The sequence below is a fragment of the Heterodontus francisci genome, chromosome 31 (assembly GCF_036365525.1).
Source record: "Heterodontus francisci isolate sHetFra1 chromosome 31, sHetFra1.hap1, whole genome shotgun sequence".
Classification (NCBI taxonomy): Eukaryota; Metazoa; Chordata; class Chondrichthyes; order Heterodontiformes; family Heterodontidae; genus Heterodontus; species Heterodontus francisci.
This window is the reverse complement of record NC_090401.1, coordinates 46,119,645-46,137,704: the sequence shown is the minus strand read 5'-3', so window position 1 is coordinate 46,137,704 and position 18,060 is coordinate 46,119,645. Positions and strand designations below refer to the sequence as shown.

At 43.4% G+C, this 18,060-nt stretch overlaps 1 protein-coding gene across 1 annotated transcript in view; it reads left to right on the top strand.

Annotated features, from left to right (window-relative positions):
- LOC137347227 (exostosin-1-like) overlaps positions 1-18,060 on the top strand; it is a 297,713-nt gene that overhangs the window by 214,371 nt on the left and 65,282 nt on the right. Inside the window, exons 2-3 of the mRNA XM_068011474.1 lie at positions 11,118-11,211; positions 17,077-17,184. Coding sequence (XP_067867575.1) covers positions 11,118-11,211; positions 17,077-17,184 — 202 coding nt within the window. The remainder of the gene's footprint in view (positions 1-11,117; positions 11,212-17,076; positions 17,185-18,060) is intronic.

Here is an 18,060-nt window from a genome sequence, read left to right as displayed (position 1 = left end):
AGACTGCATAAGGATAGCAGGTTTCCTTCCTCAATCCGACAGCTTCATGGTTATAGGAACATAGGAACAGGATTAGGCCATTTAGTCCCTTGAGCCTGTTCCATCGTTAAGTGAGATCATGGCTGATCTGTGAGCTAACTCCATGTACCTGCCTTTGCCCCATTTCCCTTAAAACATTTGATTAACAAAAATCTATCAATTTCCATTTATAATTAACAACCTAGAGCCAACTGCCATTTGCAGAAGAGAGTTCCAAACTGCTGTCAACCCTTGTGTGTAGAAATGTTTCCTAACTTTACTCCTGAAAGGCTTGGCTCTAACTTTTAGACTATGTCCCCAGCCCTTGACTCCCGAACCAGTTTCTATCTACACTATCAGTTCTGCATAATATCTTGAAAACTTTGATCAAATCATGCCTTAACCTTCTAAAGTCCAGGGAATGCCCTAGTTTATGTACTCTTTCCTTATAATTTAAGCCTTGGAGTCTAGGTATTATTCTGGTAAATCTATGCTGCACTCCCTCCAAGGCCAATATATCCATCCTCAGGTGTAGTGCCCAGAACTGCTCACAGTACTCCAGGTTTGGTCGTAGGAGGGTTTTATATACGCATAGCATTATTTCTATTCTCCTGGATTCCATTCCTCTCGATATAAAATCAAGCATTCCATTTGCCTTTTTTGATTATTTTCCACACCTGACCATGACTTAACGATCCTTGTACATGGACTCCTCCGTCTATTTGGACCTCCACTTTTGCTGATATCAGTTTTATATTTCCAGATGTTTTAAAACGGAAATCATATTCTCAAACTGCCTTTATGGGATTTAAACTCACGTTCTCTCAATTATTAGTCCACGTCTATGCATTACTAGTCCAGTAACATAGGCCCCAGAATCAATAATTATGTTAAAAGGCAGCATGGTTTGAACAGCTCACTGTGTGCACTCGATTATAATTTGCTCTAAATTCACTCGTTAATGTGTTACACCCCAGACATCAAAACCTAATAAATGTTTATAAAAGATTAATGCTTGTGTCACTTAATAAAATCGAACTGTGGCTCCTTCATGTAGCCAGGAGTGCAATAGGCTGTGCATACTGCAGCATAATTTTATTTTCTCAGTCTGTGCCAGACTACCAGTAGAATTGGCATCATTTGACAGCTCTGTGTATGCAAATATCAGAGTACCAGTGGCACTATTTCCATATAAACTCTTAACATGCTCTTCAGAATCTTTGGAATTCGCGATCTCAAAAGACTGTGGAGGCACAGTCATTAAGTATATACAGGACTGCGACTGATAGATTTTTGGGCACTAAGAGAATCATGGGATGTGGGAATAGGGCAGGAAAGTGAAGTTGATGTAGAAGATCAGCCATGATCTTATTGAATGACGGAGCAGGTTCAAGGGGTCATATAGCCTACTGTTACTTCTATTTCTTATTTTCTTATACTCGTACCACATTTTTCTCTGTTTCAGAGACTTGAGCACAAAATCTAGACTGGCATTTCAGTGCAATACTGAGGGAGTGCTGCAGTGCCAGAAGTGCCATCATTGGGATGAGATGTTAAACCAAGGCCCCATCTGCTCTCTCAGGCAGGTGTAAAAAATCCCATGGCACTGTTTCGTAAGAGAGTGGGGAGTCCGACATGGTGTCCTGGGCCAATATTTATCCCTCAACTGCTCACTAAAGGCAGATTATCTGGTCATTATCTCATTGCTGTTCGGTGTCAATCACTCATTTTTATTTACTAATCAGAAATGCATTAAGCCACATCTAAATTCCTAATTAGCCACATGTGGCTAACATATTGGACAGCAGTGAAATGGCACAGAGAGGAATTTAGTGCAATAAGTTAAATGTTCATGCACCAATCATAACTTCCACCTGAATGTCTTTCAGCTTCAGAAATTGTATTGGTGTCCATTCAATCTACTCCACTCCGAGTGGTTTATAACCCCAATTAGACTTGGACAGAGGTTGGCAGGGCAATGGATTGGGAACATTGTGCTTTTCCACTGATGGAAATTCTTTAAAAGAGATTTAATAACTAACATCTGATGCACAACATGGGACAGGGACAAATCAAGGAAAAATTTGGAGACTGTTTTGGGCCCAATTTTAACCCCAGCAGCCCTTCATTAAATTGACGGGATTGGGCACGATGCTGAATTTCCACCCCGCCAGGTTTTACTCTCCGTTAAAGTCAGTGGAAAGCAATATCAGGTGGGGTGTAAATCCAGGATTCCAGCCAATCCCATAGGATTTCCAGTCAATTAGGTTAAAATTGCTCCCTTTGTGTCCAGTTTACATATTTTTTAAAAATTGATGCATTGCAAACAGAACTGTGGACAGGCCCCAGCGCTGTCTGGAGTAGGTACAGATGAGGATGACTGATGTCCTTCGGCTCCCTCTCTGGCTCAGTGAGGATGTCAGAATAATGAAAGGCTTTGTTAGACTCTCAAATGACAGCGAGAGAACGTCTGCACAGTGTTGGAGCTGTAGTCTGACTGGAATCCGCTGGGATTCAAAGCCATGTGCAAGATGTGGTCAGATGTCTGTTGAGCAGTGGAATTAGCAGGGGTTATTCTCAGTGCCCATCAATCAGCAGCTCCTATCATTAGCTTGTACACTAACCCAACTTGCCTTGGCAATCTAAAGATACTCATTTTAATAATCATTATTTAACAAATGCAAACAAAGCACTGGGGTTTATTTTTAGATGAACAGAATTGAAAAGCAGAGAGTTATGTTAAACTTGTATAGAATCTTGCTTAGACCACACATGGAGTATTAGACGCAGTTCTAGTCTCCATATTATAAAAAGGATATAGAGACACTGGAAAAGATGCAAATAAGAGAGGTTATATGTATCTGAAAATATTGAACAGTCTGGGCTCCTTTCTCTGGAAAAGAGAAGTTGGAAGGGTGAACTCATCGAGGTCTTTAAAATGATGAAAGTGTTCAATAGTTGAGATGTGGAGAAAATGTTTCCATTTGTGAGGGAGACCAGAACTAGGGGCCATAAATAGGATACTCACCAATCAATCCAATAGAAAATTCTTTACCCAGACAGTGATGAAAATGTGGAACTTGCTACCACATGGAGTAGTTCAGGCAAATAGCACAAATGCATTTAGGGAGAGGTCAGATAACCTGAGGGAAAAAGGAATAGAAGGATATGCAGATTAGGTGTGATGAAGTAGGGTGGGAGGAGTTTTGTATGGAGCATCAGCACTAGTGTGGACCTGTTGGGCCAAATAGCCTGTTTCTGTGCTCCCTTCTGTGGAGGGAGTATTATGGTCTCGCCCGTGGTGGATTTGGAGGTGGGAAAAGCATAAAATTGGGTGGGATGGTGCCCGCCACCTTCCCGCCTCTACCAAAACTAAATCTATGGTGGGAAGGCCTGTGAACAGTGTCAGGAAAACACGATATGCCAAATGAGAAATATTAATTCATCAGTTGGAAACTTACATTGTACTTTTAATGGAAAAAATCCTGCAGTTAACTTTTAACAAACTGGCAGCCAAGATGGCCACCGGAATTTGCATCTGAAATACCAGGAGATCGAACTGGAGACTAAACTCTAACAAGAAGCCCAGCCAGGATAATGCTTTGGCTACCTGAGTAGATTATCCAGATCACCCTCAATAGCAGGATATTCAAAGCTATCTTGAGGCATTCATAAGTAGAGACATCCCTCTAGGGGGATAAACACTGACAATACCACCTGAGAGACTTTGCACCTCGTTAAAAACAAAGGGGATTGAGAGAACCATGTGACCATCTGTTCATCTCTGAAAAAACTGGGAGTTTTGTTACACAGAGAAGAGACAAGCAGTAACTCAGAGTGCAGCAGCAGAGAAGGCTGTGTGCCTCCCTTTTTTTCTTTCTTTCACTCTCCCCAGAAAATATCAAGTTTGAAAACCATCTGTGACTGTTGCCCCTCCAAGCCTACAGACTGCTACAGCCAGAGACCAGGGGAAGAGAGCCACCTACCAGTCTGCTTTCAAGAAAACCCTGAGCAAAGCAGGCCAACCACAAAGTGCACTTTGACCAACCAATGACTTCAAGAATACAACTTCAGCCAGAAGACCACCAAATCATCCAACCCCACCAATGGTGTATTTAACTTTTGTTTATTCTGGACTTTAATCCAACCAAAAAATGTACTTTACACTTTGTAATCTATTCATGAGTGTGTGTGATTCTTGTGTGAATATGGGCATGAATGCATAGCATATTTTTATTATTTTTAAATCGGATTTAGATTGTTAAGTATTATAAACTTACCTCTCTCTTGTTTAAACTCAAGAAAACCTGTCCAATTGGTTCTTTCACGATCACGTTAAAGGTAAAAGGTAAAACACTCACAGAGGTGGTAAGCACAACCACTGTTAAAAAGGAATAAACCCTGTTGCAATCAAATAAGAGGAAGGGCAAGAAGGGCGACTGTGACCCCCTCTTCATTTGGCTGTAACAACAACCTTCCTGCCCTGCTGCCAATTGAGGCCCTTGACTGGACAATTAATATCCAATTAAGGGCCTCATACTGCTGCCAGTGCAATTAGCCATGCGGTGGGCAGCCCTGTCACTGCACGGGAAGCATAGCAAGAAAACAATGTGGGCTGCTTACTGGTTCTGTGTTTGGTGGGGGGGTGGGGTGTGGTGGGGGCATGGAGGGGTGTCCCTTGTTAAAAGGCACTTAGTGCCTGAAAGAGGGACCCAGCATTGGGGAAGGAAGGCCTGCTGGGAGCCATGCCCCTGCCCTTGCTAACGATGCCCTCCACCTCCCTCCCCAATGACCTCAACCCCATGAGACCCTTCCCCCCGACCTACCTGTGGCCTGGGTTCAGCGACGCTCCTGGGCCTCAGGTCGGTGTTCCACCGGCAACAGTCACCGCCTCTGCGGTGGTGCTGCTCAGTGGAAGAGCTGCTGGTCTTTGATTGGCCAGAGGTTCTCCGAAGGTGGGACTTCTGCCACCAGGGTTCTTGATCCTGTGGAAGGCCTGCCGCTGCCCACTTAAGTGCCTAATTGGCAGTAGATTCTGCAGGCCTTCCACTGAAGAGGCAACGCCGGGTTCTCGGCGTCGCTTTCTCTAGACGTTGAGACTCCCATTGCCAGCATAAAATCCCAGCCTATCAGATTCAAGCACAATGCCTTATACAGTTGAATAGCCGACCAATTCTCAGGATCAAGGCTGACAGATGAAGGAGTGGCTAATGGGTAAGGTACCAGAGGTGCCCAATTGGTTCCTTACTCCTCAGAAGGATCTTCAGAAGTCCTTCATACTCGCAGTACTGGTTAGTCATGATTGAGTGAGGACAATAGGACTGCAGTATCACCATTGTTATGTTAATTGTCAGATTGTATCATTGTTACTCATCTACCAGCAGTACAAGAGCTCTCACTCACAGTATTTGTAGTGATATTTTTGATGAAGTAACGATGGTAAAAAATTCTCCTTCCCTAGTCATATAACTATCTATTAACTTTAAGGTGTCAGCCATGACTAAGTGGGTAGCACTCTCACCACTAATCAGAAAGTCATGGGTTCAAGTCCCACTCCAGAGACTTGAGCACAAAATTGAGGTTAGCAGTCCCAACGCAGTACTGAAGGAATGTTGCACTGTCGGTGGTGCCGTCTTACAGATGAGACGTTAAGTGGAAATCCCGTCTATCCTCTCACGTGGATGTAAAAGATCCCATGCCATTATTCGAAGGCGAGCAGGAGAATTCTCCCCCATGTCCTGGGCCAATATTTATTGTATTGTATTTCTTCTTGCAACTAAAACAGCCCATGCCTGGGGATTTCTTTCTCACAACCAGAGTCTCATTGTTCAAGTACTAGTCTTGATGCCTTGCTAATGGGAACAGGCAGTTCCCTTAAAGTTCCCAGGTCTTGGTTCTTGCTGGGATGGGGCAGACTCTTTGTCCCCAACGTTATAGGCCTTGCAATGTAGGATACAGTGTTGCAAATTAGATGGCCATCTTAAGCTGCTAGCAAAGTCACCTTTATTCTGTTCCTTTTTTAATTTCTTTAGAAAATATGGACTGCAAATGGCGGGGAGCACGCGCAAGATTTTCTCCATGGAGCCGCCTGATATTTAGAGCAATGGCTCATTTACATGGCTGGGATGGACCACCCTCCCTGCCCCCTGATGGCGTGCAGGGGAATGGGGCGCCATCCCTGGCAATATCGTTGCACGTCATTTTTTTAAGGGCTTCAAGCCCTTCCAATTCATTAAAATTTTTAAAGTTATAGAAAGTGTAAATTGCAAATGAACATCTTAATAAAAGTTTCAATACCCTCTCCCAACCACCACCCCCCCCCATGATGAAACAAATTATTACTCCCAAAAAAAACTTACCATGCGGTGCTGCCCTTCATCCCACCACCCCCCCCACCCCGCCCCCGCCAAAGTTTATAAACTTTGAAGGTTACCCCTTCGCACCACCCCTTAGACCAATCAAAAAGGTTTCAACCTGCTCCCCACCCCCCCACCCACTCTGAAGACTTACCTCCTCCCGTTTCCCAACTAGTGTCACGCATCGGATCTCCAGTCGGAGGTCCGAAGGCACACGAGTCCTGGCAACCGGCCGGAATATGGCAGCAGGATGGCCAACTGGAGCAGGTAGGTTACTAATTCATTAATTAACATATTTAAATCCTGCTCCCATCACTGAGCAGCGGGGGGCCGCCACAAGGCCTCACCACCACCAGTACTATGGGGCAGGTCCTTCCCAGCATTGAGGACCGTGGCAGGCCTCTCTTGGAGGCATTTTCCAGGCCACCACCGCCCCCCCCCCACCCCCGCCACGACCTCTGACATTGGGTGGCCGGTAAAATTCACCCCTATAAATTCAGGTCTCCAGCCCATGGATTTAAAAAAAATGATCATTCAACATAACATGTGGGCATGACATCACACTGCTGTTTGTGGGAGCTTGCTGTGCACAAATTGGCTATCATGTTTTCTACATTACAGCAGTGGCTATACTTCAAAACTACTTCATTGTCTGTAAAGTGCTTTTGGAGATCCTGAGGTTGTGGAAGGTGCTATATAAATGGAAGTTCTGTCTTTCAAATTTTAAGGAGATGATTCTTCATTGGATCCCACTGGTTGAAGAATGCAGGCAATAATAAGCAGCACTGCATGACACAACGACTGTACAATCTTGTGCTAGCCTTTCAAGAGCAGAACGAATGACTGACAGCTGGTGTTGATATGTCTATGTGGCTGAGTCACAGCTCTTTTATACTAATTAAGTGCTGCAGAGAGTCAATTTGGAGACACACTAAAGATTATGGGATGAATTTCCTCTCTATTTTTGCCGCATTAATGATGCTGGAACAGCACAGAGATGATTTTAAGCATTGAGACTCGGATTTGAGTGATTTGTACCCACTTGTGCACCTAGGCCCTCAGCTTCCTACACCTCTCCGCCTCTCCACCTTGCTTTCCTCCTTTAAGACACTCCTTAAAACCTACCTTTTTGACCAAGCCTTTGGTCATCTAACCTAATATCTCCTTATGGGGCTCAATGTCATATTTTATTTTCTAATGCTCCTGTGAAGCACCTTCAGACGTTTTATTACATTAAAGGTGCTATATGAATATAAGTTGTTCATGTTGTTTAAATCACTTCTGCTGAGTTTTGGCCCTTCCTACAATATGCCCCCTAAATCCCAGTGGCTGATACACCTTTCACTCGCAATTCCTGGATTGCCCCCCATTACAATCTGGGTAAATTGCTGGCAAATATAATTGAAGCATGTCAGCTGTCATGCTCAAGGCAGAAGTGTTTCTGAAATTTTTAAAACCCATTTTATTTTAATTAGCTTTTCTTTTCCCACTGAGATCTATGCTTCTATTTTACTGCTTGCTGCCCGGTCAAAGCACCCAAAGATCTTCAGACCCCGCTGACCCTCCCCTGTCCCACAAGCAGGCATTGCCAATTCTGGTTGGACATAGTCCTGGAAGTATCATCAAATCACCTCCTGCCTCCAACTATTCCACTCCCCCCGCCCACGATCTCGCCATTGGTTGTCCAACATCATAAAGCCCCACCTACCCACAGCCAATTGGACAGCAGTCAGGCTCTTTATTTTCCAGTTGGATGATTGATGACTGTCAGTCAAACAGCCTTTTCCCCCATATCCCATATTTTTTATAACTAATAAACATAAGTATGCAAAGAAAATTAAAAACACACACAGGATTTTGTTTAATGCCCCAATGATTTTTCTCATGGTATTTGCTTGCAGCAGTGTTCTGGAGATCAATCTTTAATTCCTGGAGACTCCAGTGCAACCCTGGAGTGTGGCAACCCTACCTCCGTCAAAGCAACTCATGAGCAGATATGGGTTTTCCCATGGGAATATCACTCCATGCTATTATTATGGAAGAGGAGGAAGAGCAATACAGGGCAGAAGATCAGTTGGATATTGCTCCCAACCTCCGTCCAAAGAATTTACGTGCCCATTTACAGGCACCAGACCCATGAGGGCCTCTGTAAAGGAGCTCTGTGACCTGATGAATGAAGAGCACTCTCTCTCTCCTGTAATCAAGATCCGCACAGTCTTTCCACATTCATATGTAGGTCCATGCCAGGATTTTATATGCTATTTGACAGAGGCTGATGCACAAAATGATTTGGTTCTTGTTGTGCAGAATTTGCTCAGTGTATTCTGTGGGGTGGGTTCGATGACACTGAAACAGTTCGTCTCCACATTTGAGGGAGAATTGCATCTGTCACTGTGATGGAAACTTAACTCCAATGTGTTGTGCGTTATTAAATTGTTGCATTGTGTTTTTTTTAATAATCTTAACATATAGAGAAATAGGAATGATTTTCAACTATTCACTTATTAATTGGCAAATGATCCAGAAGTGAGATGAAGTGAGTTTATTTTTATGCAGTGAGTTGTTTTGATCTGGAACGCACAGTCTGAAAGGGTGGTGGAAGCAGATTCAATAGTAACTTTCAAAGGGAAATTGGATAAATGCTTGAAGGAGAAAAATTTCAGGGCTCTGGGCAAAGAGTTGGTAATAGGACTAATTGTATTGCTCTTTCAAAGAGCCAGCATAGACACGATGGGCAGAATGGCTGCCTCCTATGCTGTAAGAGTCTATGGGTTGGATTTTTGGAATGGAGGCAGTCAGGGGTCCAAAGTACCAGCACTGGCCAGCGTGCTGATTTTCCAGCGCTATTCTTGTTCACCAGGGCGGGGTCCCGCGATCCTGCCCGATCCCTGATTAAGGCCAATTAAGCAGGTTAAGGAGCTCATTAAGAGCTCGTGAATGGGGGGATGTTGTGGTTTCCCCATGGGCGCATACTCTGTCTGGGGCAAACCAGGTGAAGGGAGGTGGGTGCACATTAGGAAGCTAGTCATGTACTGACTGGGTAATGTACTCTATGGGTTTATTTATCCTTCTAGAACTTTATGTATTACAATAAATTTGAATTAGTAGTTTTAGACTGAATTATATGGGCTATTCATGTGGCATTTTGCCACTTACTCGAGAAATAAGGGCTGCATTTTCATCGGGAGCATCATGGAAATAGCAATATAGTACTTCCCATTGGTGCCTGTGTTGATGCCATTTTGGTTGAAATGGGTGCCACAGGTGCTTCCAGGAAACAGATGGAAACTTTATTAACCCATGCAAAACGTCCTGCCATGTTAATCGGACCCCCATGTAATTTTGAATTTTCTTCTTCTTTGGCCTCCTTATCTCGAGAGACAATTGGTAAGCGCCTGGAGGTGGTCAGTGGTGTGTGGAGCAGCGCCTGGAGTGGCTATAAAGGCCAATTCTAGAGTGACAGGCTCTTCCACAGGTGCTGCAGAAAAATTTGTTTGTCGGGGCTGTTACACAGTTGGCTCTCCCCTTGCGCTTTTGTCTTTTTTCCTGCCAACTGCTAAGTCTCTTCGACTCGCCACACTTTAGCCCCGCCTTTATGGCTGCCCGCCATAATTTTGAATTACCAATGGGCATATCATATGCAACACACACTCCATCCATTGGTACTTGGTGCGAAGTGGCCTAGCCCAGTGTTGCCTTAAGGGCGGCACAGTGGCGCAATGGTTAGCACCGCAGCCTCATAGCTCCAGGGACCCGGGTTCAATTCTGGGTACTGTCTGTGTGGAGTTTGCAAGTTCTCCCTGTGTCTGCGTGGGTTTTCTCCGGGTGCTCCGGTTTCCTCCCACATGCCAAAGACTTGCAGGTGATAGGTAAATTGGCTGTTATAAATTGCCCCTAGTGTAGGTAGGTGGTAGGGCATATGGGATTACTGTAGGGTTAGTATAAATGGGTGGTTGTTGGTCGGCACAGACTCGGTGGGCCGAAGGGCCTGTTTCAGTGCTGTATCTCTAAATAAATAAAATAAAAGGGGATAGCTTTGGACCGCTGCAAGCAATTGAAAAGGAGCTTTGTAAATGATATTTGTGGGGTCAAAAAGAGCATTAATTCTCCTGGTATCACAATGGTTGATCCCCAGAATAACTGACCCTCTGTGCTCCTCCCTTGAGGTTGGCTACCCTACCCGAACCTCTTCCTCTTTATCTTACCTGGACTGGCCAAGTAGAGCCGCCCAACCTTTGGATCCCTGCAATCAGTGAGCTGCTCCAACCTTTACATTTAGGATTTTAACTCTTTAACAACAATGACTTGCATTTATATAGCACCTTTAAGGAAACAAAATGTCCCAAGGTGCTTCACAGGAATGTTATCAAACAAAATGTGTGACCAAGCCACAAAAGGAGATATTAGGTTAGTTGACCAAAAGCTTGGTCAAAGAGAGAGGTTTTAAGGAGCGTTTTAAAGAAGGACAGAGAGGCAGAGAGGTTTGGGGAAGGAATTCCAGAGTTTAGGACCAAGGCAGCTGAAGGCACAGCCACCAATGAAGGCACGATTAAAATCGGAGATACAAGAGACCAGACTGGAGGAGCACAATAAACCCAAAGGGTTGTAGAGCTGGAGGAGGTTACAAAGATAGAGAGAAGCGAGGCCATGGATTTAACTTCTGTATTTAAATAAATGAGCCTTATACGAATGCGCATTAAGAGCCTAACCAATAAGTGAATGGGCTTTGCTTCCCTTTTTCAGGTATGATTATCAGGAACTGCTGCACAACTCCACCTTTTGCCTTGTTCCAAGGGGGAGAAGACTTGGCTCTTTCCGATTTCTGGAATCTCTTCAGGTAACACAATGTCCGTCATGTGCAAAGTCAAACTGTGTGTGAATGTAAAAACAAATGCTGGATTTGTACAGCAAGTCTATCGACGTCTGCGACGAAAGAAAGGTTAGCATTTTTTTTAGAGATGTTAAAAGGTGCCACTTGAAATATTAACCTACTTATCTTGGTCCTTAGCTCCTCATTCTTTTATCTTTTTCTGTCCAATTCCTGTCTACGGGACTGTGGCCACCTTGGTGAACGCCAGTAACAACATCCATGCAACATTCCACGCTATCCTTCTTTCTCTTTCTCTGATGGTTGACATAGTCAACCACTTTACCCTCCCCCACTGTTTCTCCCTCCTTGGTCGATTACCCTCAGCTGGTTCCACTAGAACCTTCCCCAGTGTTGTCTGCACATTATCCTGCTGTGGCTTCTCAACTTGTCATGTTGGGATTTGAAGTTGCGTTCTTTGCATTATTAGTCCAGGCTTCTTGGTTACTAGTCCAGTAACATAACCACTACTCTACTGGACCCACTCCTATTTCTCCATTGTTATCTTCTCTTTCATGTGTATCACTACATCTTTCTGGTTTGTGAACCAACACAGGAACATAAGTCGGGCTTTCAGCCCCTTGAGCCTACTCTGCCATTCGTTTAGATCATGGTGATCTGTATCTCTGTATCTCAACCCCAATTACCTGCCTAGCCTCCATGACATTGATACCTTTGTCCTAACAAAAATCTATCAATCTCAGCTTTGAAAACTCCAATTGACCCCCAGTATCCACAGCCGTTTAGGGACGAGGATTCCAGATTTCTGCTACCCTTTGTGTGACAAAAGTGCTTCCTGATTTTTCCTCCTAAGTGACTGCCAATAGAAGCATATTCTGGATTTGATTGGAACTGCTTGGGATCACTTAAGATAAGTTAGCTTAGCTGTGCACCAGTGAGTGAGGAGAGGTTAGCCATACACCAGAAGATCGTGCCCAGATCAGCAAGGCGAATAACACAGTAACCCAGGTGTAATTGTTCCACTAACCCAGGGGTTGGCAACCTTAAGAAGAGCTTTTTAAAAAATGTAGTCAAAAGTGCAATATTTTACGAGCCGCAATGCTCTTACTCAAATGTCAATAATAATGAAAAACAAGACATAGACACATTTCAACAACATTTTAAAAGATTTTATGAAAAAGTTATTAATTGATACTTTCTCACAAGTAAAATAAAAGTTTAAAAAAATGAAACAAGCCATTTAATTACCATCAAAATGGATTTGATAATCAATCAGCAGCCGCACATGTCCTTAATGAGCTGCATGCAGTTTCGGAGTCGCAGCTTGCAAACCCCTGCACTAACCCATAACATATTGCAGGAGTATCAGAGCTATGGTTTTTAACCCACATAGGTACTTATGATAGGGCCACATATAAAATTTAACTTCATGATCCTGTCACGAGAGGTTTTTTTTTATAAACTAAGAGGTCTGTGTGTCTTTAAGACTGAGAAAAAAGGATTTTTTGTGAACACTGAATGCTGACTTGGTGTTTGAAGTGTGCTAGCTGTAAAACTTGTATCCAAGCAACAGGAAGATTTATGACTTGGTTGTTGGAGAGTTTCAGTTTCAGTTTTGCAGAGTGAAACAGACCAGGGAGCTGGAAACAGCTAGTAGTGAACCGTGGCTGTGATTTGTAGATAGACCAGAGAAAAGACCTAGTTTCTCTAAAAAATAAGCCTTGCATCTCTTAGAAAGAAATTCTACATTTAAGGCGTGATTTTAACCTGTCTGAAGAGAGAGAAAACACCCAGGAAAAGAGGAGTTGCTACACTCTGTGGAGGAACACTGCTTTGGAGAAAGGAAGCCTTGTGTTTTGTGTGGCACATTGCTGTTGCCTCCAGTCTCAAGAATCCCTGCCTCAAGAATGAGTCCTGTTGCCTTTTGTGTTTTTTGGAGATCCTGAAATCTCAAGAAAGTTTGTACTGTTAGATTTTTATTTATTTATTTATTTTGAGATACAGCACTGAAACAGGTCCTTTAGCCCACCGAGTCTGTGCCGACCAACAACCAACCATTTATACTAATCCTACATTAACCCCATATTCTCTACCACATCCCCACCATTCTCCTACCACCTACCTACACTAGGGGCAATTTACAATGGCCAATTTACCTATCAACCTATAAGTCTTTGGCTGTGGGAGGAAACCGGAGCACCCGGCGGAAACCCACGCAGACAGAGGGAGAACTTGCAAACTCCGCACAGGCAGTACCCAGAACTGCAAACTCAGATTGCTACTTTAAAATTTAATTTGACCTGTTGTACACCTTTGCTGAAAGATCTGTGTGACATCTGCTGCAGACGAACTGGCTTGAACACCTATCCATCACGGACTGTTCATCAATCTCATCTGGAGAAACTTCGAATGGCATCTGACTATTCGACTCTGGGACACCTCGCTGATCCGGAAATATCCTACCAGACTGTGACAACCTTTATTAATTTTATATTATTTTAATTTTATTATTCCTAGGAAACAGTTGTAATTTAAAACAACATTTTAAAACTGGTTAACTGTTGTTTTTTGAATGTATATCTGTGTGCATGAGGGTTAGGAAGAATAAGGAGTTATAAAATCTTTTCATACATATAGATTTATCTAATTATCATTTAAAATTTGGTTAATTAATAAATAGTTAATTTTGTTGTTGTTTAAAGAAACCTGGTTTGGCCTGTTTTATTATGGGGGATAAATAAAATGTTTAATTTGGCTGATTTCCGGTAGGTGGGAATCTTTATTAATATGCTGTGACCTGTGGAGTAGTGGGACCTGAATTAACAGTGCATTACTCCCGCCTTGGTCGTAACAATCCCGATAACTTGTGTTAAAGAATGACTTGCATTTATATAGCACCTTTCATGAACACCGGACTTCCCAAAGCGCTTTACAGCCAATGAAGTGTGGTCACTGTTGTAATGTAGGAAATGAATAAATCTGATGCTAACTGATCTTGGTGCTCTAAGAACATCCTTTTCCAAACCTCCAGGCCCACTGAATTCAACCAGGACAAACCAGCAAATAAGCACAAAAAATTGGATTGCATTTCCTGGACTTTGTGAGCTGAATTGCCAGGGATTTGAGACTTCCTGTGGCCAGTGGGCCACGATTGGACAACCCTACAATGTTATACAGAGCAAACTCCATTGAAATGCTGTTTCTTTTTCTGTGAATATTTACTCACCACAACAGAGGAACAAACAGTTTCATAGAGTGCTGCAGCACAGAAAGAGGCCATTCAGACCAGACTGCCTGTGCCAGCTCTTTGAAAGAGCTATCCGATTTGTCCCACTCCCCCTGCTCTTTTCCTATAGCTCTGTAGGTTTTTCCCCTTCAAGTATTTATCCAATTTTCTTTTGAAAGTTACTAGTGAATCTACATCCAGCACCCTTTCAGGCCATGCATTGCAGATCACAACAACTCACTGCGTAAAAAAATGTCTCCTCGAGTCGCCTCTGTTTCTTTTGCCAATTACCTTAAATCTGTGTCCTTTAATTGCTGACCCTTGTGCCACCGGAAATAGTTTTATCTTATTTGCTCTATCAAAACCCTTCATGATTTTTCACACTTCTATCAAATTTCTCCCTTAACCTTCTCCGCTCTAAGTTTCTCCAGTCTCTCCACATAACATGAATCCTGTCATCACTGGTATCATTCTAGTAAATCTCGCCTGCACCCTCTCTAAGGTCTTGACATTCTTCTGAAAGTGTGGTGCCAAGAATTGGCTGCAATATTCCAGTGATTTATGAAGGTTTAGCATAACTTTCTTGCTTTGAAATGAAGAAAAAAAAGTGCAGATTTGTGGAAGGTTTACTTGGTGACGTTGCTAAGCAACCCCACGCTTAATGCCAAGGGTTGCACTGTATTTTCGTTGCTGCAGAACATTTTTTCCGTGGTTCTTAGGAGAACCAAAGTGACACAAATCTCATTATTTTGAAACTTGTCATTCATTGAGTGGAGCTTATGAGCAAGGAAACGGAAATTGTCATTGACTGGATTTTGTTTTTACAGTGGTACAAAAAATTGAGTTAGAAGGGTGGAATAAAAGAAAGGGACATCAATATTCTCAGTATAGCAACTGCTCAAAGATGAACAGTGAGTTCTGTCCTGGTCAACATTTCTCCCTCAACCAACAACATCAAAAAAAAGATGAATTTGTCACTCACCTCATTGTTGTTTCTGAGATCTTATGGCACACGATATAGCTCCTGTCTTTACCCACCTGACAACAGTATATGGAAACTGCAATTTATTGTATGCTTTGTACCTTGACATGTTTCTCAGAGACATGACAAATGTTGCATAAATGCACATCTTTCTGTCTTTGCCTCATTCTTTCCAAAGGCATCAAAAGTGTGGAATGCCTCCCCTCCCTCTTTCTTCCCTTCCTCCTATATTCTACAACCTTTTAAAAGCCAAGCTTGCAATTGAGCAGCTATCCATGAAGGCTTGATTTGCCTCAGCTTCTTTCTTTAGTCGTTTTAACCTTGGTGGTGCCCTGCACTCAGCACCATGACCCTTCAGTTACGTTTCTCCGCAAACAACCATGTGATTTGGAAATTACTTTCTTCTGTGGGCATGCAGTATTATGCGCGGGACAAAGCTGGAAGTAGGCCACTTGCGATGAGTTAATAGGTGTCTGACAGCAGCTCAGTCACAGTTGCCAATCCTCCAGGATTGCCCTGGAGAATCCAGGAATGAAAGACGAATCTCCAGGGCACTGCTTCAAGCAACCCCATGGCAAATATTCATAGGGGCATCAAACAACTGGTGTTTTCTTTTCAATTTTCTTTGAACACTTTATTAGTTATAAAAATATTGGAGATGGTGGGAAAAAGATGTTTGACTGACAGTCAAGAGTCATCCAATCAGGTAATAAAGACTTTGTTTGTTTTCCAATTGACCATGGGAAGGCAGGGGCACTGTAAGGATGGATGTGTCAAACGATCAATAGCAGGGAATGTGAGGATGGGGTGGTTAGAGGCAGGAGGTCATGTGATGATACCTCCAAGACGACACCCAATCAGATTTGGCAACCCTGAGCTCAGTGGATAACTCTTACTTTCCTTCCGTCCCTGTCACTTGTATGAGTCTGTGATTTAGAGTCCATTTCTTTAACGTGGAGGTTTCCCAATATTATTTGAACTGGAAATACGAAGAGGACCAGAGAGAATGAATAAATGATGGGGTAAGTTGTGAAGACATATTGTATTATGTGACCCCCTACTAAGTACCAAGGTTTTCACAACTCTTAGAAGGATGAATGGCTTTCTCATTCCATATCCATCATTTGGTTAAAAGAGTCCAATGCTGAGGCCCGCTCTTTAAAAGGGGTGAAGAAGGTCACATAGATTTTGAGACTCTTCTTGATGAGCCTATGACAGTGTCAGTTGGTAAAGGCACTGTCCACTGTGAAAGAGACCAGATATCATTCTCTGCTTAGTTGACTGATCTCAGCCAAGGTGCTACAATTGGTCCCAGCCCCCATGAACTAGGGAGGAGAGGTGGGATATAATAAGCTAGTGGGATATAATAAGCTAGAGTTCCTATTACTGATTATCCTATTGCCTGCCACTGAAAAATGATTATGTGTAGCGATTTGATGAGGATGAAATTGTTTGATGGGGATGGCACTCTGGTAGAATATCTAGTTGATAATCACTGTTTTGGGTAACAGCTAAGTACCAGGGGGCAGTCCACACTTGTGTAACTTTACCCCAGCACATGTAATGACCCAAGAGAGTGCAAGGGAACCGTTTAATCTCTTGTATTGACTGTGAAGCTCAATGTTCATTGGTCCACTTAAGTTTTGTTTTTGCTGCTTCATTCTAGGCTGCTTGTATCCCGGTTCTACTCAGTAATGGTTGGGAGTTACCATTTTCTGACGTCATCGACTGGAGCAAGGCTGTTGTGGTGGGTGACGAGAGGCTCCTACTCCAGGTAAGTCAGGTACTAGATGGACTCAGCAATACTATTCACTTAGTCATAGCTCCTACGTCAATGGGCTGGATTTTAAGGAGCCCTCAATGTCGTGGGTCTGTGGCAGGGGGGGCCTGAAGATGGCTCCAGATGAGGCCCGCCATGGACCTTGATGCCAGCAGGGCGCGGCCCGATACTCCCGGCAGCAGCGACGCACCGTGGCGGCCGCCCCTGCCGCTCGGGGATGGGACCACAACCAGCATATGCAAATTAATAAAATTAATAGATTTACATCTAATCTTGATGGCCTGCCGCGATCTTCGGCCCGGTGGCCGGCATTCCCGCGCCTTCGGATCCCCGTCTGGGGAAATGAGGCGCCACACTTTTTTTCCCAAAACTATACTTTATTCATAAAAATTTGTAAAAAAAAAAAAATACATTACAAAACAGTTCAAATTTGACATTTTGGAAAGTGCAATAAAGATCAGATTCCTTCGATACAGAACATGAGGTGCCTCACAACTCTTGCCATTCCATTTCATATGCAATGTATATTCGCATTACATAGCAAAACTATTTTTGGTGTATACACCCCAAAGGGTTTTACACGGGTTCCAGTCCCTCGGTATACTATGGCAGGGGAACCTTACACCGTGGCCTTTCCCCATTGAGGCTTTGCAGCGGCTGCCCCAAGCTTTAGTGCGTCCCTCAGCACGCAGTCCTGGACCTTGGAATATGCCAGTCTGCAACACTTGGTCATGGACAACTCTTTGCACTGGAAGACCAGCAAGTTTCGAGCAGACCAAAGAGCATCTTTCACCGAGTTGACAGTCCTCCAGCAGCAGCTGATATTTATCTCAGTGTGCGTCCCTGGGAACAGCCCGTAGAGCAGAGTCC